The sequence below is a fragment of the Ranitomeya imitator genome, chromosome 3 (assembly GCF_032444005.1).
Source record: "Ranitomeya imitator isolate aRanImi1 chromosome 3, aRanImi1.pri, whole genome shotgun sequence".
NCBI lineage: Eukaryota > Metazoa > Chordata > Amphibia > Anura > Dendrobatidae > Ranitomeya > Ranitomeya imitator.
Window position 1 is genome coordinate 336,067,411 of NC_091284.1, and position 24,748 is coordinate 336,092,158.

Below are 24,748 nucleotides of genomic sequence, written 5' to 3' on the forward strand. Positions count from 1 at the left end.
ACTCACAACAGGTGTCTTCCCCTCATCCTTGAAGCATGCCAAGATCACACCCATCCTCAAAAAGCCCTCCCTCGACCCATCCTCTGTGTCTAGCTATCGCCCGATATCTCTTCTCCTTTATGCCTCCAAATTGCTGGAGCAATACGTCCATCTTGAACTGTCCTCCCACCTCTCTTCCTGCTCCCTCTTTGATCGGTTACAATCTGGCTTCCATTCCCATCACTCAACTGAAACTGCCCTAACTAAAGTCACCAATGACCTACTAACTGCCAGGAGCAAGCGACACTACGCTGTCCTCCTTCTCCTGGACCTGTCTTCTGCCTTCGACACTGTGGACCACTCCCTTCTGCTACAAATCCTCTCATCTCTTGGTATCACAGACTTGGCCCTTTCCTGGATCTCGTCATATCTGAGAGACCGAACATTCAGTGTCTCCCTCCCCCACACCACCTCCTCACCTCGCCCCTTGTCAGTCGGTGTTCCTCAAGGCTCTGTTCTAGGACCCCTACTCTTTTCCATGTATACTTTCGGCCTGGGACAGCTCATAGAATCCCACGGTATGCAGTACCATCTCAACGCTGATGACACGCAGATCTACCTATCCGGACCTGACCTCACCTCCTTACTTACCAAAATCCCACACTGTCTGTCTGCTATCTCGGCCTTCTTTTCTGCTCGCTTTCTACAACTGAACATCGACAAAACAGAATTCATCATCTTTCCCCCATATCACTCTACCCCTCCAACAGACCTATCCATCAATGTCAATGGCTGCTCACTTTCCCCAGTCCCACACGCCCGGTGCTACGGGGTGATCCTCGACTCTGCCCTCTCTTTCAAGCCACATATCCAAGCCCTTGCCTCCTCCTGCCGTCTCAAACTCAAAAATATTTCCCGGATCTGTGCTTTCCTTAACCGCAACACCACAAAAACGCTAGTGCATGCCCTTATCTCCCGCCTCGACTACTGCAATCTCCTACTCTCTGGACTCCCCTCTAGCACTCGGGCACCACTCCAATCCATCCTACACTCTGCTGCCCGACTAATCTACCTGTCTCCCCGCTATTCCCCAGCCTCTCCCCTATGTCAAGCCCTTCACTGGCTTCCTATCACCCAGAGGCTGCAGTTCAAAATCCTCACAATGACATACAAAGCCATCCACAACCTGTCTCCTCCATACATCTGTGACATGGTCTCCCGGTACCTACCTCAAGATCCTCTCAAGACCTCCATCTCTACTCCCCTCATCTCTTCTTCCCATAACCGCATCCAAGACTTCTCCCGTGCTTCCCCCATACTCTGGAACTCTCTACCCCAACACATCAGACTCTCAAAGAAAGAAAAAAGCCAGCTCACCGATATGTGCAAGGAGCACGGAACTTCGTCCTGACTCGACGTAGTGCAGATCCAAGTAAAAGAGAAAAATGTTCCAGCTTCTTGATAAAATGTAAAACTTTAATCCATCATATAAAATAGTAGAAGACACACTCCTGGGACAATGCCATGTCACAAGTGAAGAAAGCTACGCGTTTCGACCATACGGTCTTTGTCACGGCTGATCTACTCAGCAGTCCATCCAGTATAAGAAGGACTGACCTACCAATGGAAAGGTAAAAGAAAAAAAAAAAAAAAAAGGGGCTCACCTGACCAAGAGTACTTATAATCACAAAAACATATAAACCATTGCCAGATATTCCAAAAAATATAAACAATATACATATATATACAATGGTAAGATACAATAAATCCCATATATATGAAAATACAAAAAAAGAGACAGAAAAAAACACACAAAAAAAAGGCTAAAAAACATGCAATATATAAATACATGAATCTGTGCCTGCACTGCAATTTACCATATCTAATAGTGAAACATAAGTTCACTCTTTTTATTCAAACCATGCGGAAATCTAGTACCCAAATTAAACATCCAAAAGGCTTCCCGTGTGAGTAAAGACCTATGCATGTCTCCTCCCCGCGGAGGTTTTTTTATTTTTTCAATGCCCGTTACTCTTAAAGAATCTGGCAATGGTTTATATGTTTTTGTGATTATAAGTACTCTTGGTCAGGTGAGCCCCCTTTTTTTTTCTTTTACCTTTCCATTGGTAGGTCAGTCCTTCTTATACTGGATGGACTGCTGAGTAGATCAGCCGTGACAAAGACCGTATGGTCGAAACGCGTAGCTTTCTTCACTTGTGACATGGCATTGTCCCAGGAGTGTGTCTTCTACTATTTTATATGATGGATTAAAGTTTTACATTTTATCAAGAAGCTGGAACATTTTTCTCTTTTACTTACATCAGACTCTCGCCTACCATAGAAACCTTCAAAAAGAACCTGAAAACTCACCTCTTCCGACAAGCCTACAGCCTGCAGTGATCCTGAACTTACTGAACCGCCGTACAACCTGCCCTACCCTCTCCTAGTGGTTCATCACCCATCCCCTGCAGACTGAGCCCTCGCGGGCAGGGTCCTCCCTCCTTATGTACCCGTGTGCCTTTTTATTTGCTCATGTTTAATGTATTTGTCTATATTTGCCCCGTATTCACATGTAAAGCGCCATGGAATAAATGGCGCTATAAAAATGTATAATAATAATAATAACTAGTGTCACAAAGTGCAATATGTGACAAAAAAAATTGGTATAGGTATTGAAAAATTGAACACTAATAGATGAAGATATAATGTATTTATGTCATCCAATTCAGTGTTTAAATGTGACGTTTCCATGTTAATGACCTTCACCGGACATACATTGATGGAAGATATTTTCCCTGGTAAGACTGATGGCAACAGTAGGACAGGAAGGTGGTGTGTGAAAACAGAGTAAAATTAGGATGATTGGAAATACATCCACAGGTGACTATAGTGAACGTGCTCATGGGACTAGTAGGTGATATGAACGGTGCTGTGTCCTTTCGTTCATAGTAGATACAGGAGCTGGGTGATCAATGAGATTGTAGAGGTTCAACGGCTGACACCATCACCTATATGTTGTCTATTTCCAATCAATGTGTAGCACTATATAGTGCTACTGGGCTACCCCATAAATAATTATATAGTCCCAGTTTCATAGCCTTGGATCTGAAATAGTATGATTGTCTATGCTGCACATGGGGTTGTCTGCTTTGAAGAATATTTTTGTTGCGTGGGGGGGGGGGGGGGGGGGGGGTGATCCTAAAGCAATAATCTGTAACCTCTGCCACCACCATCACGGTCACCTGAGCAAGAGCGGAAATAGTCACTAGTCTGCTTGGACGGACTAAGGCCCTGTTCACACATGCATATAATACAGATGTAATCAGCGAGTCATCAGAGTGCCATCTGGTAAACACAGATATGTCTCTGTGTGGTTTGCACAGACATACAGTCCATGCAAACCCACGGCAGCATTGGTTATAATGGGTACGTATGACATTCATGAAAAAAACGGATGCCACACATACATGTGAAGGGGGCCTAATGGAGGATACGCAGAACATCTCATAGGATATATGAAAATAGATTTTGTAAACCAGAAACCCTCTGTAATATAACAGGCAATACTCATTTCAAATACCGAATAACTATTTTTGCCATCTCTGAATAAGCACAAACAAGTGGAAATCACAAGAAAACATTTGCTTTTAGCTCCAATGTAACTCACTTTTTCAAGATATCTTGTTTTTTCTGTTCATCTGATGTGGGAAGGCCCATTGATTTCTGCCTCTGATCATACATCATTTTTTCTACCATACTGCGTGTTTCTCCATCTAAATCAGAGAGCTAGAATATACATACATCTGGTGAGTGGAGATCTGAAACATTACAGATGATTCAGTTTATGCCTGGGCTTTTATTTTTCATAGTCACCTTAGAGTTTTCAGGATTAATTTTCTTGGTATTAATTTCCGGCTCTGTCTTGATGACACGACTCCACCATTCCATAGTATTGATCTGCAAAAGATTAGCGATTAGAAAAACAAAGAAACAAACAGCTTTTCCAACCATGGGCTGATTAGCAGTACAGAAGGGGCCAAGCAGTTAATGAATCTGATTACTTCAGAGAACACGTCATCATAACTGAACATTAAAAGGCCAGACTTAATAAACTAAATGAGGAAATGCCAATTGTACATGCAACATATGGTACTTGCTTAACACCAATTTGATCAAATAAGCGCAAGTACAATCCCACCACAAGGTGTTCCCACTCCGGATGGTGCTACCTTGCTCATTTTGTTATTATCCTAGGCTGTGCTTGTTAATGGCCAAAAATACCAAACAGCTTTTCATTTTTTTTTTAGGGAGAAAAAAAAATTGTTTTGTGTTGTCATTTTCTAAGGCCCATAACTAGTGATGAGCTTGTTATTCAAGTTTGCCTAGGGTGCTCGAATATATCACTTGGGCACCCGCAATACTCTATGCATACCCAAGCTCCCGAGAGACAGCCACAAAACATGCAGGGATTGCCTGAAACATGGGCAATCCCCACATTTTGTGGCTGTCTACCAGTCCCGAAACATGCGGTCGCGTGGAATCGAACACCCGCGATACTTGGTGCATACTCGAGAACCCTAGGAAAACTCGAGTAATGAGCACTTGCGCTCTTCACTACCAATAATTTCTCAGTCTGTTTTTTGCATGGTGGATTGCATATTCTATTAATACCATCTGGGGTACATATGTTGTTTTGATTACATTTTGTGGGATAGGTACAGTGACTGAAAAGTGGCAATTCTGCCATTTTCATGGTTTTTCTTAATTTATGGGCGAAATAATTATGTTTTACTAGCTCCAAGATGTTTCCTAAGCATACACCATCCTCTTGAATTCAGATCATCAGAATGTCCGATCATCATCCACATTTGGAACGTTCAGAAATACCCTGAAAATGAAGAATTTTAGTACTTACTGTAAAATCTTCACTCTCATAGCCTTCATTGGGGACATGGGATACATATAGTAGTGTTTAAAATAATAGCAGTTCGTTCAAAAACATGAGTTAATCACCAAAATCTGTATACTAGTTTTTATCTCCATGCACTGGGAACATTACAGAAAACAAAAAATGAACATCGGGCAGTGTCTGCATTTGTCTTTACAAACTCACAATGTGTACTATTTTTTGTGGATTTAGCATTCCTGTGAATATTCAGTTGTTACCCACAGTTTTTTTTTTTTTAGAACCGCTTCACATCTATGTTACATAGAACAAACCAACTTCTGGCGCCTGTGAACAGTTATTCCAGCCCAGGTTGCTTGGACTACATCCCACAATTTTTTGGCATTTGTTGGCTTTGCCTCAGAAACTGAATTTTTTATGTCACCCCACGAGTCTATAGGATTAAGGTTTGGGGATTTTGCTGGCCACTTCATAACCTATATTTTTTTGACTGAAACAAAGATTTTGCTCGTTTACTGGTGTGTTTAGGGTCGTTGTCTTGTTGAAACACCCATTTCAAGGGCACATCCTCTTCAGCGTAAGGCACCATGACCTCTTTCAAGTATTTTACTATATGCAAACTTTTCCATGATCCCTGGCATGCAGTAAATAAGTCCGGCACCATAGTAAGAGAAACATGCCCATATATTGATGCTTGCACCACCATGCTTCACTGTCTTCAGCGAGTACTGTGGCTTGAATGCAGTTTGGGGTCGTCTGACGAACTGTCTGCAGCCATTGGACCCCAAAAAAAAACAATTTTACTTTCATCAGTGCCCAAAATGTTTCTCCATTACTCTTTAGGCCAGTTGATGTGTTATTTGGCAAATTGTATCCGCTTCAGTACATGTTCTTTTTTTTTTTTTTTTTAACACGGACTTTGCGGGGACTTTTTGCTAAGGCTTCTTTCACACTAGCGTCGGAATCTCCCGTCGTAATGCGTCGGGGAGAGATTCCGACGCTAGCGTTTGCTGCATTGCACAATGGAGGCAGCGGATGCATTTTTCTGGCGCATCCGCTGCCCCATTGTAAGGTGCGGGGAGGTGGGGGCAGAGTTCCGGCCGCGCATGCGCGGTCGGAAAAAGCGGTCCGTCAGGAGAAAAAAACCTTACATGTAGCGTTTTTTTCTCCCGACGGTCCGCAAAAGCACAACGCATCCGTCGCTCGACGGATGCGACGTGTGGCAATCCGTCGCAAATGTGTCGTCAATGCAAGTCTATGGGGAAAAAACGCATCCTGCAAGCACTTTTGCAGGATGCATTTTTTCTGCAAAACGACGCATTGTGACGGATTGCAGAAAACGCTAGTGTGAAAGTAGCCTAACAGAGTAGCTTTACACAGGCGTCGTCTGTCATAATTCGCACAGGTAACTTTAGACTGTTTGATTATCCTGGAGCTGATCATTAACTGAGCCTTTGCCATTCTGGCTATTCTTCCATCCATTCGAATGGTAGTCTTCCGTTTTCTTCCATGTCTCTCTGGTTTGGCTTTCCATTGGAGATCATTTTAGCTGAACAGCGTATAATTGTTTGCACTTCTTTATAGGTTTTACCCTCTCCAATCAACTTTTTAATCAAAGTACACTGTTCTGAACAATGTCTCGAAAGACCCATATTTCTCAGGCTTTCAGGGAGAAATGCATGTACAACATGTCCTGGCTTCACCCTTAAATAAGGGCCACCTGAGTCACACCTGTTTCTTCACAGAATGATTGACCGCCTCACTAATTGAATTCCACAGTGCTATTTTGGACACCCCCCTCTTTCAATTAATTATTCTAATACACAGACTCAAAAACATGCAGATCATGAATGCCGAGTGTTAGTTTTCTTAGAATCTACTGCACCAACTGGTAAATTGTTTGACACGTGGTGATATAATCTATACCAAAGCCAGTGATTAATCTGGTTAGTCATATTGGACTGCTATTTTGAACACTACTGTACTTCCACCGGGAGGCTGCACTAAGAATACATTTTATAAAAAATATGACTCCACACCAACAGTCTACACCTGGGCACTTGACACTAAGGCTTCTTTCACACTTCCGTTTTTTTACAATCAGTCACAATCCGTCAAAATGTTGAAAACACGGATCCTGTGCAGACTGTAAAAAAACAGATGCACTGGGTCTGTTTTTTTTTTTACGGATCCGTCGAGGCTATGTGCACACATTGTGCATGCGTCTTCGCCGCGTTTTTCCACTGTGAAGCCGGAGGAGTGACTGCTCCAGTAAGGAGGGAAATAGGAGAGCAGGGCAAGCCAGACAGGTGCTGGTAGTGGACGACTCAATTATTAGGGGAACAGATAGGGCAATCTGTCACAAAGACAGGGATCGTCGAACGGTGTGCTGCCTACCTGGCGCTCGAGTCCGACACATCGCGGATCGGGTGGACAGATTACTGGGAGGGGCTGGTGAGGACCCAGCGGTCACGGTGCACATTGGCACAAATAACAAAGTTAGAGGTAGGTGGAAGGTCCTTAAAAATGATTTCAGGGAATTAGGCTGCAAGCAAGGACCTCCAACGTGGTATTTTCCGAAATACTGCCGGTACCACATGCCAGAGAGGCAACGGGAGATTAGGGAGGTTAATAAGTGGCTCAAGAATTGGTGTAGGAAGGAGGGGTTTGGGTTCCTGCAGAACTGGGCCGACTTCTCAGTTGGCTACAGGTTCTACGCTATGGATGGGCTGTACCTCAATGGAGAAGGTGCAGCTGTGCTGGGGGAAGAAAATGGCTAGAAGGTTGGAGGAGTGTTTAAACTAGGAATTGGGGGGGGGGAGGGGGAGGGTGTTCATTTTATAGGAGGGGAAAATAGTGCAGATAGACCTGGTCACAAATAAGAAAGTTGGGGGTGGCGGTGGCATGGGGGGGTGGGGTTAGAACAGTTAATAATTTAAGAAGAGGTACAGAGAGGAACATCAAGTGCATGTATACTAATGCCAGAAGCCTTGCCAACAAAATGGACGAATTAGAACTAATGTTGTTGGAGCATAATGATGACATGGTGGGGATATCTGAAACATGGCTGGATGAGAGCCATGACTGGGCTGTTAACTTGCAGGGCTATAGCCTGTTCAGAAATGACCGTACAGATAAGCGAGGGGGAGGGGTGTGTCTGTATGTAAAATCGTCCTTAAAACCCATCTGCGTGATAATATAGGTGAATTTAATGAAAATGTAGAATCCCTGTGGGTGCTGATAAGCGGAGGTGGAAAAAATAATAAATTACTGATAGGGGTTTGTTATAAATCTCCAAAAATAATGGAAGCAATGGAGAATATCCTCGTAAAGCAAATAGATGAAGCTGCAACTCAAGGAGAAGTCATTATTATGGGGGACTTCAACTACCCTGAAATAGATTGGGGAACGGAAATCTGCAGTTCCAGCAAAGGTAATCGATTTTTGACAACTATGAGAGACAATTACCTTTCACAACTGGTTCAGGACCCAACAAGAAGGGGGGCACTGCTAGACCTAATATTAACCAACAGGCCAGACCGCATAGCAAATATAAGGGTTGGGGGTCACTTGGGGAATAGTGATCACAAAATAATAAGTTTTCATGTATCCTTTAAAAAGATGTGTAGTAGAGGGGTTACAAGGACACTAAACTTCAGGAGGGCAAATTTCCAATGCATGAGAGAGGATCTTGGTGCAATTAACTGGGACGATATCCTGAGACACAAAAATACACAAAGAAAATGGGAGACATTTATTAGCATCCTGGATAGGACCTGTGCACAGTATATACCATATGGGAATAAACATACTAGAAATAGGAGGAAACCAATATGGCTAAATAGAGCTTTAAGGGGCGCAATAAGTGACAAAAAGAAAGCATTTAGAGAATTAAAGGAAGTAGGAAGTGAGGAGGCATTAAATAAATACAAAAAATTAAATAAATTCTGTAAAAAGCAAATCAAGGCAGCTAAGATTGAGACAGAGAGACTCATTGCCAGAGAGAGTAAAAATAATCCCAAAATATTCTTTAACTACATAAATAGTAAGAAACTAAAAAATGATAGTGTTGGCCCCCTTAAAAATAGTCTGGGTGAAATGGTGGATGAGGAAAAAGCCAATATGCTAAATGGCTTTTTTTCATCAGTATTTACACAAGAAAATCCCATGGCAGACAAAATGACTAGTGATAAAAATTCCCAATTAAATATTGCCTGCTTAACCCAGCAGGAAGTGCGGCGGCGTCTAAAAATCACTAAAATTGACAAATCTCCGGGCCCGGATGGGATACACCCTCGAGTACTGCAGGAATTCAGTACAGTCATTGATAGACCATTATTTTTAATCTTTAAAGACTCCATAATAACAGGGTCTGTACCACAGGACTGGCGTATAGCAAATGTGGTGCCAATATTCAAAAAGGGGACAAAAACTGAACTCGGAAATTATAGGCCAGTAAGCTTAACCTCTACTGTGGGTAAAATCCTGGAGGGCAGTCTAAGGGATGCTATACTGGAGTATCTGAAGAGGAATAACCTCATGACCCAGTATCAGCACGGGTTTACTAGGGACCGTTCATGTCAGACTAATTTGATCAGTTTCTATGAAGAGGTAAGTTCCGGATTGGACCAAGGGAACCCAGTGGATGTAATGTATATGGACTTTTCAAAAGCTTTTGATACGGTGCCACACAAAAGGTTGATACATAAAATGAGAATAATGGGGATAGGGGAAAATATGTGTAAGTCGGTTGAGAGCTGGCTCAGGGATAGGAAACAAAAGGTGGTTATTAATGGAGCACACCCTTTTTGGACATTGCGTTAGCGCATTCCGTTAGCGTATGCGCTAAACGGATTGCAATAACGCAATGTGAACCTAGCCCAAGCAGCGTTCAAGGTCCGTCCGAAAATAACGGGACATCGCTGACGCATGGCAAAAATGGCATACATTAGCGATGCATTAGCGATCCGTTAGCACATTGCGGTCAATGGGTGCGCTAATGTATCCGTTACATAGCGTTAATTGCGCCATGTAACGGAATCCGTTAGTGGACACCCACTAACGCAATGTGAACCTAGCCTAAGCTAAACTGAATTGCTGGGTGTCCGGTGTAGCCTGTTGGGGAGAAGTCAGCTTTTTTCTAAGCTGTATTTTTAGTGTCTGCCTCCAGGTTGCAGGATATAACCCAATGAAATGACGGAGGAACACACTTCTTCACAAAAGCGTACAATATCCCCCTGCAACCATTTGACCTACTGTCTACTTGTCCAATACCTTGTAGCTTGAAAGCTTGTGAGGGCAGGGTCTTCTAGCACTCCATAGGAGTTTTGTATGTAAACCCTTTCCACATGTACAAAACCATGGAATCGTCAGTCCTTTAAAAATAAATAATAGTGCAGAATTTTAAAAACGCAGCAATATCAAATATGTTGTTTTTGTTATTTTAAAGGTTGGTAAAAGTTGGGAGATTTTAATTTTAGGTTATTTTTATTACTGTTATAGTGTTATTCCTCCAAGGGAATTTGAACCTGTGACCATTTAATTTTGTCTAGTTTATAACGCAATATTTTAATATTGGAAGGGGGTAGTGATGTGTGCCCAGATTCTGCCACAGTTACAACCACTTAAATGCCGCTGTTAGGGACTCACAGTCATCTATTTGGTCAAACAATAGCAATTAGAGCTGTAATCCCCACTTATAGCCATAGCTGACGCTCTGCCCTCTGGTTCCCATAAGGTTCATCTGCAGGGTGCAGGGGATGTCCCCTCTACAATATTCATAAGCCCCAATAGGTCATTAAACAGAGGGAAAACAGTCCGGTAACAAGCAAAGAAAAATAGCTTTTCAGCAAATCTGCTCTTGATGAATTTCCTTTCTAAATGACAATTGGTAATCAGCTTTTTCAAAGGAATTGCATAGCTAATGCAAACATATCTGGAGTGTATCTATGGGACCATATATGGGCCATTTAGATCCACCTCATAAAAGTGCAGAATGAAGAAAAAACTACAACTTGGGAAGCAAGGAACTAGGATTAGATGCAGGTCCATACCTATGCTTGGAAGGCACACAAGTAAAGCATGCAGAGGAGTGCACTTCATGAATCTCTAAATGTAAAAGCATGCTTACCTTTTCTAGATGTACAGTCACCACCTTCCCATCTTCTATTAACCATGAACATTCCTCTACTTTGATGTCATTGTAGAGCTCACCATCAAGCACAGGCTTTTGACCTTTAAGCCCAATACTAAACTTCCTCCGCCGAATATCCACTAGCACATCCTTACTTTTCAGACGGAATGAAATAGGGAATGGTATAACCAACTGTAAAGTAAAAAACAAGAAACCAAAATAAAGTTATCTGACTGCAGAATAGTGACAGTGTGTTGAGCTGACGCGATACCCCAGTATTCCCAATGCGACAGTCACGTTACGCAATATATACAATTACCATATTTGTGCTCACATGCCGAGATTAAAGAAAAGTCTCAATAGTCTAGTCAACATGTGACCACAAGCATGCAATTCACATACATGCGGTCATGTGACCACCTACTCACATAGATAAATCACGACAGCATGAGCTCTGCAAGCTGTCGCCTTTCAGCTGTCAGTAGTCACAGTGACTGCAGACATATGCCCCAAGCCCAGACAACCCCATAAAATCCTGTGGAGTCATCTTGCCGACAGTGGCTACAGGGAGAAAATTATAATATTTTCCCTACAGCCGCTTGCTTCCAGTTATTGGAGCACTGCAGGGAGCGGATACAGTCACGCTGTCACCATCCAGTGAACACGCTATAAATCACTGCCCGACTCTTATATAAGGTGGGGGGGGAGACAGGATGCAGAGTTCCAAGATGTCTCCCTGGCAGCTGCATTTTGCCGGCTCAGAGAAGGTGCAGCTTGCTGGCTCCCAGACGCAAGTAAAACTGAACCCCTGACCGCCGGGTCAGGGCAACGCCAGGTATGTGATCAGGTCATGTACATAAAACAATGGTGTTACGTGCTCCAGTGCAGCTGTCCAGCAAAGATCAAATGTAACGTGTGTTAGCCAAGGTGAGGGGAGGCACAGTATACAGTGGGGCAAAAAAGTATTTAGTCAGTCAGCAATAGTGCAAGTTCCACCACTTAAAAAGATGAGAGGCGTCTGTAATTTACATCATAGGTAGACCTCAACTATGGGAGACAAACTGAGAAAAAAAATCCAGAAAATCACATTGTCTGTTTTTTTATCATTTTTTTTTGCATATTATGGTGGAAAATAAGTATTTGGTCAGAAACAAACAATCAAGATTTCTGGCTCTCACAGACCTGTAACTTCTTCTTTAAGAGTCTCCTCTTTCCTCCACTCATTACCTGTAGTAATGGCACCTGTTTAAACTTGTTATCAGTATAAAAAGACACCTGTGCACACCCTCAAACAGTCTGACTCCAAACTCCACTATGGTGAAGACCAAAGAGCTGTCAAAGGACACCAGAAACAAAATTGTAGCCCTGCACCAGGCTGGGAAGACTGAATCTGCAATAGCCAACCAGCTTGGAGTGAAGAAATCAACAGTTGGAGCAATAATTAGAAAATGGAAGACATACAAGACCACTGATAATCTCCCTCGATCTGGGGCTCCACGCAAAATCCCACCCCGTGGGGTCAGAATGATCACAAGAACGGTGAGCAAAAGTCCCAGAACCACGCGGGGGGACCTAGTGAATGAACTGCAGAGAGCTGGGACCAATGTAACAAGGCCTACCATAAGTAACACACTACGCCACCATGGACTCAGATCCTGCAGTGCCAGACGTGTCCCACTGCTTAAGCCAGTACATGTCCGGGCCCGTCTGAAGTTTGCTAGAGAGCATTTGGATGATCCAGAGGAGTTTTGGGAGAATGTCCTATGGTCTGATGAAACCAAACTGGAACGGTTTGGTAGAAACACAACTTGTCGTGTTTGGAGGAAAAAGAATACTGAGTTGCATCCATCAAACACCATACCTACTGTAAAGCATGGTGGTGGAAACATCATGCTTTGGGGCTGTTTCTCTGCAAAGGGGCCAGGACGACTGATCCGGGTACATGAAAGAATGAATGGGGCCATGTATCGTGAGATTTTGAGTGCAAACCTCCTTCCATCAGCAAGGGCATTGAAGATGAAACGTGGCTGGGTCTTTCAACATGACAATGATCCAAAGCACACCGCCAGGGCAACGAAGGAGTGGCTTCGTAAGAAGCATTTCAAGGTCCTGGAGTGGCCTAGCCAGTCTCCAGATCTCAACCCTATAGAAAACCTTTGGAGGGAGTTGAAAGTCCGTGTTGCCAAGCGAAAAGCCAAAAACATCACTGCTCTAGAGGAGATCTGCATGGAGATATGGGCCAACATACCAACAACAGTGTGTGGCAACCTTGTGAAGACTTACAGAAAACATTTGACCTCTGTCATTGCCAACAAAGGATATATTACAAAGTATTGAGATGAAATTTTGTTTCTGACCAAATACTTATTTTCCACCATAATATGCAAATAAAATGTTAAAAAAACAGACAGTGTGATTTTCTGGATTTTTTTTGCTCAGTTTGTCTCCCATAGTTGAGGTCTACCTATGATGTAAATTACAGACGCCTCTCATCTTTTTAAGTGCACTATTGCTGACTGACTAAATACTTTTTTGCCCCACTGTACATAGTAGGCCCTAGAGAGCAGACACCGTGTGAGAGGGGGCCCAATAAGGAAAGGAGTGGGCACTGTGGATAGCTTGTACCATAATTGTGCCAGTGTGTGGGTCATATTTTGTGCAAGAAATATAGTGAGGGGCAATTTATTCAGGGGCACAGTGTAGGGCAGATATTTTTATTCAGGAGCATTATAATGGCACTTCTATGTTCTAGAGCATCGTGGAGGAATGTGCTGCAGAAGACCGGAGAAGATGGAAGTCTGCAAAGACAAGCTGTGGATGAGAAAACTCATCCTGGCGTCTGGACAAGATGAAGACAAGAAGGAGAACGACTCCAGAGTTGAGGTCATCTATAAGGTACATGGATGTAAATGTTATTTGGAATACTGACCAATTCTCAATGTTATTTATGTTTGGCACATTGAAGGAGTTGGCCAAGTTTGTGATGACTCTGCAGACATTCTATGCGGCTGCAGATTTCTGAACGCTCACACTGTGCACTGCACACAGTCTGGATTTTCTGGTGCCAGCGATTTGTATACATGCGATCATACATACATACACGCGTGACCTCCCTCAATGAGAATTAATTGAGCGAGGCTGGACACGTCTAGTCAGAATGTGGCCAGAAGTATACAAATTGCATACTTGTACCAACATGACCATGCACTCTAGCCACCGGCAAGGGTGTTAAATATTAATTATTCTTATTTTTATTCTGTACCGAGCACATGGTTTCTTGCTGACATTATCCAAAGCTATTTCTGTGTATGTAGCTCAGAGTATAAGTTAACTCCATATACAGAAGACATGTGATCTGTAGAAACCATATAAATAACGTCTCTAAGGGGGGTGGGGGGCTTTTTGTCACGTGGGACGGTCACCTCCCTTCCTTCACCATCATTCTCCATGGACATGGGACAAGACACGAGGAACAACAGCTGTTAGCTACTCCATGCCGTGATGACTTCAGACTTCACACAGACAGATGACTTTTCAGGACTTTGGGAAAGATGAGTAACAGGAGAAGCGCTGATATCTACACATGGACACTCTGTTTGTAATTGTTTCATCTACCTTTTATGTTTTTGCTGCGATGGTGGATAACTCAATAAACCACTATACTTTCGTCAGAATATCATGACATTTTTCTTTTAAGAATAACGCACCTGGTTAAGTCTTGATTAGATATTTTTGCTCAATAACGATTTTTAACAAAGGGAGAATCCTGAAAGCCTGCATTGCATTATAGCTGAAGTCTTAAACTGACAGAACACCTCATGCTCCTGGCCTGGTCTAAAAGGCCACTGCTGCTGGCAGACCCGGAGGTCATTATTTGACCTCCGGCTGTCATGACTACAATGGGTAGCCCGCGATTGGGCCCCCATCCCCTAGCATTCTAAATGCTGCAATCGTCACTTAAGCCAAGCTCCTGGAAGCAATCGTGTGGGCACACCTTATGTGCTCGCACTATCACCATGACGCAACTGTACGTCAATTTGCGGGAACCCCTTCCCGAACATGATGTACATTTACATAAACATCAGGAAGAGCGGAAAGGTTTCCTATACCCCCATTTCCTCCCCCCACCAAGAACATTACCCTGTAATCAATAGATTTTGGAATAATAGCTTCCACAATTGGATGTGGTTAAATAAAAATGTTCCTGTGCTGAGATAATCTTACACATGTGCCCCTGCTGTGAACTGTGTAATGGCCATGTCTGACCGTGCAGGGGCATGGTCTGATCATACCACATCTCCTGGGGAGGAAGGAAAAGGGCATACAGCACAGGGTCATAGCTTATTCTTTCGTATGTTCAGCAACAAGCATGTTTTACATTGCAAAGTGTTGGATGGCATGATGTAAAGCACGCCAAACTGCACTCTGGAGCAATGGAAACCTGTTCTATGAAGTGATCAATTAAACAAAGGGATAATGCTATGGGGTCTCTCAGAGGTTGGCTTACGTTTCTGGTAAGCGAAATCTTAATTCTTCAGCAAACCAAGACATTTTGGACAATTTAAATTTTTCCAAATTTGTGGGAATAGTTTGGGGGAAGGCCCTTTTCTGTTCTAGTATGACTGCACCCCAGTGCTCAGAGCAAATTCCATAAAATCACTGACAATCAATCCAATTAAACACCATTGTAATTAAGTACTAGAGAGACTCTCGTTCAACATCAACATCTGACCTCACAAATGCTCCAGTGGTTGAATGGGCAAAAACTCTCATACACACTGTAAAATCTTATTGAAAGCCTTCCCAAAAAAGTGGAATCTAGCTTAAAAGGTAACTGGTTGCCTCGAGAAACGCTATAGTCTGCAGTTAGATAGAGGGGTAATCTCTAGCAAATAGGGTTTAAATCCTGTTTCACTGCCTTACTTGAGCAGCGGCGACAGGGAGAAAATGAAGTTGCGGTCTTCCTGCAGCTGCTGGTTTCTAGTCATTGGGGCAGGGGGCAGGGCAGCTACAGTCACTGATCACTACACAGTGTAGCTGTAATCACTCCTCAGCAATGTGACAGCCAGCCTGCCCAGGGAAGCGATCTAGGACACAACCAGCTGTGAATTTTGCAAAGAGCTGGCAGTAACAGCTGGCTTTGTCACCACTGCCTCCCAGGTCATGCACAGTGTTTACCCCCAATTTCACTGTACATTGTTATAAAGGCAGAAAATTACAAAGAACCTTCAGAGACACTGTTCTTCCGAATCATGTCATGTATGCCCACAGGGCTGTGATAGCATGACTAGTGGGACAATTAGTGCGGAGAAAGGCAATGCCCCCACAACCGAGTCATTCATTAATTAGTGCATACATATTAATCCTATTGACCTAAGCTATACATAGCTTGGTCACATTCCGTAAAGATACCTCCTAATACAATACCATAAGAAAACTATGGCACAAGGAATGTTAAAAATATAACAAACTTTATTTATAAACAATCAAATATATAGTGTATGCCTCGGTACCTCAAACAACAACTGGAGGCCACCGGGATAGGGCACTATTCAAATACTTATAGCATATACACCATGGCAAAAGTACAATATAAGGCTTCATAGATCAATTCCTCCCCATACCACATCTAAATCAAACCACTGGCACACGCCTAAATGGTAGAGTAACTGAGGGGATATAGCCGTAGGTACAATGAGCTATCCAAATAATGCCAAAGCGCCTATAAAGTATGTAAGTAAAAGGTATATTACCTATAACGTGCCCAGGACCCGGTAAGCGTCCCACCCCAGGCTTACCGGGTCCTGGGCACGTTATAGGTAATATACCTTTTACTTACATACTTTATAGGCGCTTTGGCATTATTTGGATAGCTCATTGTACCTACGGCTATATCCCCTCAGTTACTCTACCATTTAGGCGTGCGCCAGTGGTTTGATTTAGATGTGGTATGGGGAGGAATTGATCTATGAAGCCTTATATTGTACTTTTGCCATGGTGTATATGCTATAAGTATTTGAATTGTGCCCTATCCCGGTGGCCTCTAGTTGTTGTTTGAGGTACCGAGGCATACACTATATATTTGATTGTTTATAAATAAAGTTTGTTATATTTTTAACATTCCTTGTGCCATAGTTTTCTTATAGTATTGTATTATGATCCATTAATTAGTATATCGCAAACCCAGCTATAAAATTTGATTTTAGTCAAATTCCTGATTCCAGTGAGGAGTAGCTTACTGGACTGTGTTGCCATTTCAATAAAATCAGTGTTTTATCAGCAGATTATCACTACAAGACTTGGTGTCTTAAAACTGCTAATCAGTTGTGTGGGCAGTTATACAGGGCTCAGCATTCTGAGAACTGCTAGATCTGCCACAGAGAAAAAGGGAATTAGACCTACTGGTTATTCAGTTTCCAGGTAGTTCCTCAGGACAGCACCATGGAGGTCGTCCTTCCTTGACCTATAGCGGGACAGGATCACAGAGAGGTTAAAAGGCCCCTCCCACCTCCACCCTCCAGTGTTTTTTCAAAGTAAGACAGAAGGATGGAAATAAATGGTCTAAACGCGCCCTTCCAAACAGGTGTGTAATAAACCATTTAACGGCTTTATCTTACTCTCGAGCCATGGCGATCCGACGGACAAACGATCTTCTGGAAGATTAATCCCGTGCAAGCCTAAAGAGAAACATAAGGGAGGGAACTATGGGTGCTGTCCTGAGGGACTACCTGGAAACAGAATTACCGGTAGGTCCAATTCCCTTTTTCCATTACGTCCCTCCGGACAGCACCATGGAGAATGCCAGAGCAAAGGTCTCAGGTTGGGCACAGAAGCCCAAGAACCAAAGTCCCAGGCAAAAACCAGACTAGATATAGAAATGATCCGAAAGATCAGAAAAAATATAGATTCTAAAGAGATCCGCAAAGAAAATCAGTGTAGTGAGTGTCTGATATGTCTATAATGGCCGATTTCAGTATGAATGTGGTAAAGGAAATAAGCATCAGAAGCAGAGTGTGAAATACACCCATTGTACTCCAATACCAATAATGAACCACAGCAAGTTATTTATTGTGATAGATACTTATAGACATCACAGCCCCAGAATAGGGTTAGAAAACCTTACTGCCCAGCAATATATGGTGATAGTCACAGCCACCACCCAATGAGGACTGTACTGACCAATAATAAGCTGCATGTGCTTATAACACAGGACTGTTCCTTCATCGGTCCTTCTGGGCTCAGGTTAAGCCTTGGTTACAGACGAGCTTACCGTACTACAAGGAGACCTGCAGGACAGAGGCCCTGGACTGCGGGAAGATCAAACCAATAACAGTTAGTACATGGATAATGGCAGAGCATTACTCATCCAGGAGATCACGTCTATTCCAAATCCTTAGATGTCTAACCCCCAAGTAAGGGTTATATATTATTGAAACTAAGGAATACACCATCCGGCAGGTAATATCTCCTGCCAATACCAACGTCGGGCTTCTCTTTAGAAGCGCTGAAAGAGAAACGTGGATCATCACTCCTGTTTTACTGATGTTAGACACAGGGAGTCTGGACTCTGAATCGATGAAGGTGGTGGTGGTGCTGGTAAAAATCTTCGAATTTATTCGAAACTGCATTTACACGAGTTATTAGTCCAGACATTATAAGTATGTCAACTTATTTGTCCATATATGTATATATACACACATATATACGCACATACATATCCTAAGAGGCAATCTTCTCAGGGATATTTATACACTCAGACTGCCATTGTGAGAGTAACCATATTCCATGGCTAGAGAAAAGTAGGTTTCTTCCTCATCACAGAGGGAGATTATCTGCTGTGAGGCAGTGAGACTATGGGGTCTTAACAGTAAGAGTCCTGGATACAGTTTCATTTATCTTAGGAGCCGTGACTGCTGTAAGAGCCGCGAGTATGGGATCCTCTGCCCACGACACAGTGCTGCTGCTTCACCACAAGGTACAGTGGCAGTGATGCTGTCCCTGGTAAACGAAACGCAACAGACTTATGGGACAAGAATCTGACTATTGGATGTTGATCAAGGCAACTAGTCTGATTGCCGAATGTGGAGTTGGGAAGGATTAACAACAACAATAATAATAAAAATAATAAATAATAATCTTTATTTATATAGCGCCAACATATTCCGCAGCGCTTTACAGTTTAACAGTTTCAAACAACAGTCATAGATAACAACGTTAACACAATAAAGCAACACAAGATGACCCTGCTCGTGAGAGCTTACAATCTACAATGAGGTGGGGAGATACAAAGTACAGGTGTGTATTTACAATGATGTATTTACAATGATGGTCCAGCCATCTTCAGGGAGTGGGGGATAGATGGAAGTAGTGAATGGGCTACACACAAACAAAATAACTGATTAGGGAACATGATAGGCCGCTCTGAACAAATGTGTTTTGAGGGAGCGCCTAAAACTATGCAAATTGTGGATGGTCCTAATCTTAGGGCAGAGCATTCCGAGGTGGAAGGATTCCTTCCTTCCACCTCGTCGGATTTTCCGCTTCCAGGACAGTAGTATGTCCTTTTATAGGATGTGTCTTTTAAAGCAAATTATGAAATATACTTGCCTTTAGCACTCAAGGTAGAAGCTTACCTAAGAGATCTGTTCCAAACGGAAGAAATGCTAATTTTCTAAGCTAAATCAAGCATAGCTGTTTGCTTGGCTAAGCCCTGTTGTAATGAAGTAACAGAAGTTGGATCTGAGTCCAAAAACACAAGGACTCTATATCCAGAGTTGAGGCCCAAGACAAAAATGTGAAGTGGTAGACCGATGATACAATGTGCGGCCACACAACAAGGCACCAGTCAGAAGGTCTAACCCAGTGGCCCACAGCCAGAGGCAAAAAAGGCACCAAGCCCTACAGACTAATGATACCCCATGAGGCACAGGGCACCGAAGCACTATGATGCAATAAGATGCAATATGAAGAAATATGAAGCATATAGGAACTATGAAGCAATATAATGCAATATGATGCACAAAGGCACTATTAAGCAATATGATTCAATGCGATGCAATCTCATGCACAAAGTCACTATGAAGCACTATGATGCATATAGTAACTATGAAGCAATATGATGAAATATGATGCACAAAGGCAATATGAAGCACTATGATGCATATAGCAACTATGAAGTGATACGATGCAATATGATGCACAACGTCCCTGTGAAACACTATGATGATGTATGATGCCACAGAGGCACTCAATATGATGTATAGAGGCACTAATAATAATAATCTTTATTTTTATATAGCGCTAACATATTCCGCAGCGCTTTACAGGTTGCACACATTATCGTTGCTGTCCCCGTTGGGGCTCACAATCTAAATTCCCTATCAGTTTGTCTTTGGAATGTGGGAGGAAACCGGAGTACCCGGAGGAAACCCACGCAAACACGGAGAGAACATTCAAACTCTTTGCAGATGTTGTTCTTAGTGGGGCTTGAACCCAGGACTCCAACGCTGTGATGCAATATGACGCACAGAGGCCACCAATGATGGATAGAGGCACTATAATGCACAGAGGCACTCAATATGATGTATAGAAATGCATGATGTAAAGAGATGCACAGAGTGACTAGGCCATGCTTGAAGGTGCCAAACAAGGGACCAGACTTACATTTTCAAGCAAAAGAGCAATCTATCAGAGTTCCAGATAAATCTCCACTCTGAATAGTACATCTCATTTGTCAGACTGACTCCACCCAAAGGAGCTAATTAATGAGCCACAGCTGGAGGGCAGTCTTCATGGAGACAATGTGTTGAATTAAGGCCTCTTTCACACTTACGTCGTTTGGCAAATGATGCGTTTTTTGCCCATAGACTTGTATTAGCGACGGATGGCCACACGTCGCGTCCGTTGTGCAACGGATCCGTCGTGTTTTGGCAGACCGTCGTCACAAAAAAAAAAAAAACGTTCAAGTGAACTTTTTTTTGTTCGTCGCGTCTGCCATTTTTGACCGTGCATGCACGGACGAAACTCCGCCCCCTCCTCCCTGGACTTCAGAACGGGCAGCGGATGCGTTGAGAAACTGCATCAGCTGCCCACGTCATGCACAAATTTCACAACGTCCGTCGGCCCCCCCCCCCCCCCCCCCCCGACGCATAGCGACGGACCCGTACCTACAGAAGTGTGAAAGAGGCCTAACACCCCATCTCCTCTTATGGATGGAGTAGTTAAGTTGCAAAGAAAAGTGAAACACTTGTTTATTGAACCAATAAAATGGAAAACATGCTTCCAAAAAGTCACTCTGAAGCCCAATCATAAGGCTCTGTGCAGACAAGACATGCAACTAACTGAAGTCCAGTCATGAGATGTAGCCTGGACATATGGCCCTACCATAGCCTAGAGGTCCAAGGCCTAGCTGCATATATGTGGAAACATACCTCTGCACATGGGGTCCAGGTACAGCTTTGGCACAAAGGCCTGAGACTAGAGTCAGCCCAGAGGCCTAGGCCATCAATGCAACATTCCACCATGCACTCACCTGTGCTAAGCTCCATACCTGCTAGAAAACAGGGGGAGCTGGTAACGAACAGAGCCTACCGTGGAAGGAAGTGGCGTCCTGTCAGGAATGCTGCATTACTGCAAATGATTTCCTCTCCTGTGCCCCCTTCCACGCTCCACCGTGGAATGCACGCCAACCTTATGTCCTAGCGCCGCGCTCCGACGTCACCGGAAGCATAACGGCCTTCTTACCACGCGACTTCCGGAAGTAGCAGTGTTTTGCCGGCCGGGGTCTGAGCAGAGAGCCCCCACCGAGAGGAAGCGGCTCTACCCATGAACCCGTCCGCTCGACTGGTCTCTGGGGCTGAGTGACTCCCCACCGGGGAGTTTCCACCCTGGGCTCCTTGACAGGGTGAAGGATTTCACATGCCGCACGATCCCCCTGAGCCCATTGCACAGGCTGGCTGTTGGCTGAGGAACCTCTCAGAGGAGTCGGCCACGGTCTGTCTGACCGGGGGAAGGGAAGCCTGAGACCCCTGAATCCTGAGTCTGTCTGGTACAGCACTGATAGCTGAGGGACCTCTATCCAGTGAGGTGTTGGCCACAGACCGCTTGACGGGGAAGAGAAGCCGTAGACGTCCACAGGCTCTTCGCTCTAGGAGCAACCTCTCATACAACCGTCCCTGTAGGTACAGGAAAAACACTGGACGGTGGAGGTGGGAGGGTCCTTTTAACCTCTCTGTGATCCTGTCCCACTATAGGTCAAGGAAGGATAACCTCCATGGTGCTGTCCGGAGGGACGTAATGGAAAACAGAGATTGTATCAAAATTACAGCAAGCAGACCAGCAAGTGACATCACTGGAATCCAAGTTAAGTTACATAGCAAAAGCCTGTTTAAAGGGACTGTCAGCACAAAATGACTGTTCAAATCAAGCACAAGCACTCAGTGCATCATAGCAGGGCCAATCAGTTATATACACCTTCCCACCTGCTTGTTTTTCCTCAATCTCTACCCCTTCTCTGCTATGATAAACAGCTCTGACAGCCAGAGAAAGATGGATATCGATAGAAACTAAGCAGATGGGAAGGTGTGTATATACAGGTGCTTCTCACAAAATTAGAATATCATCAAAAAGTTAATTTCAGTTCTTCAATTCAAAAAAAAGTGAAACTGATATTAGAGTCATTACAAACAGAGTGATCTATTTCATGTGTTTATTTATGTTAATGTTGATGATTATGGCTTATAGCCAAAGAAAACCCAGAAGTCATTATCTCAGTAAATTCTAATACTTTATGACACCAGCTTGAAAAATTATTTTAAAATCTGAAATGTTGGCCTACTGAAATCTTCAGCAAATGCACTCAATACTTGGTCAGTACTCCTTCTGCATCAATAACTGCATCAATGTGGCATGGCATGGAGGCTATCAGCCTATGACACTGCTGAGGTGTTATGGAAGCCCAGGTTGCTTTGATAGCAGCCTTCAGCTCGTCTGCTTTGTTGGGTCTGGTGTCTTATCTTCCCCTTGACAATACCCCATAGATTCTCTATGGGGTTAAGGTCAGGAGAGTTTGCTGGCCAATCAGACACAGGAATACTGTTGTTTTTAAACCAGGTATTTGTACTTTTGGCAGTGTGGACAGGTGCCAAGTCCTGATGGAGAATTAAATTTCCATCTCCAAAAAGCTTGTCAGCAGAGGGAAGCATGAGGTGCTCTAAGGCTATGCGCACACTTAGCAGATTCCACTGCGGATTTTTCCGCAGCAGAATTCCTAAATCCGCAGTGAAAACCCGTCGCGGTTTTTACTGCGGATTTATCGCGGTTTTTACTGCGGTTTCTTCTGCGGATTGTCATCTGCAGTTTTCTATTGGAGCAGGTGAAAATCCGCAGAAAAGAAGTGACATGCTGCGGAATGTAATCCGCAGCGTTTCCGCGTGTTTTTTCCGCAGCATGTGCACTGCGTTTTTTGTTTCCCATAGGTTTACATTGTTCTGTAAACTCATGGGAAACTGCTGCGGATCCGCAGCGGTCAAATCCGCTGCGGATCCACAGCAAAATCCGCAAAGTGTGAATATAGCCTAAAATTTCCTGGTAGACGGTTGCGCTGACTTTGGTCTTGATAAAACACAGTGGACCTACACCAGCAGATGACATGGCTCCCAAACCATCACTGATTGTGGAAACTTCACACCAGACCTCAAGCAGCTTGGATTGTGTGCTTCTGTCTCCAGACTCTGAGACCTTGATTTCCAAATGAAATGCAAAATTTACTTTCATATGAAAACAACACCTCGGACCACTGAGCAACAGTCAGAGCTTTTTCTCCTTGGCCTGGCCCAGGTAAGACCTTCTGGCGTTGTCTATTGGTCATGGGTGGCTTGACACCAGGAATGCGACACTTGCAGCCCACGTCCTGGATAAGTCTGTGTGTGGTGGCTCTTGAAGCAATGACTCCAGCAGCAGACCACTCCTAGTAAATCTCCCCAAAATATTTGAATGACCTTTTCTTAATAATCCTTTTAAGGCTGTGGTTATCCAGCTTGCTTTTGCACCTTTTTCTACTACACTTTTTCCTTCCAATCAACTTTCCATTAATATGTTTTGATACAGCACTCTGAACAGCTAGCGTCTTTAGTAATGACCTTGTGTGGCTGACGCTCCTTGTGGAGAGTGTCAATGACTGTCTTCTTGACATCTGTCAAGTCAGCAGTTTTTCCCATGATTGTGGAGCCTTCTGAAACAGACTAAGGGACCTTTTTAAATGCTTAGGATGCTTGAGTTTTGTTTGTCTGTAAGCCATAATCATCAACATTAACAAAAATAAACACTTAAAATAGATCACTCTGTTTGTAATGACTATATAATATGAGTTTCACTTTTTGTATTGAAGAACTGAAATAAATTAACTTTTTGGTGTTCAATATATTTTTATTAAACAGTTCAAAACAGTTTTCATTATATTATGGAATATTACACGATTAACATTTGAAGAAAATAAGCAACCAAACAAGTAGACACACAAACATGAAATCTCCCTCTTTTTTTGTCTATAGAAGTGTTATGTCAGTATATAATGAATCATCATCCATAGTCATGTTGTAGTATATAGTGATGAGCGAGTGTACTCGTTGCTCGGGTTTTCCAGAGCACGCTCGGGTGACCTCTGAGTATTTGGTAGTGTTCAGAGATTTAGTTTTCATCACGGCAGCTGAATGATTTACAACTACTAACCA

At 43.3% G+C, this 24,748-nt stretch overlaps 1 protein-coding gene across 2 annotated transcripts in view; it reads right to left on the reverse strand.

Annotated features, from left to right (window-relative positions):
- The window catches only part of NUDC (nuclear distribution C, dynein complex regulator), a 90,896-nt gene that overhangs the window by 34,039 nt on the left and 32,109 nt on the right, over nucleotides 1-24,748 (reverse strand). For both annotated transcript variants that reach the window (XM_069756743.1, XM_069756744.1), the window contains 3 exons: nucleotides 11,016-11,210; nucleotides 3,853-3,936; nucleotides 3,647-3,765 (listed from right to left, as the gene is read on the reverse strand). In XM_069756743.1, coding sequence (XP_069612844.1) covers nucleotides 3,647-3,765; nucleotides 3,853-3,936; nucleotides 11,016-11,210 — 398 coding nt within the window. The remainder of the gene's footprint in view (nucleotides 1-3,646; nucleotides 3,766-3,852; nucleotides 3,937-11,015; nucleotides 11,211-24,748) is intronic.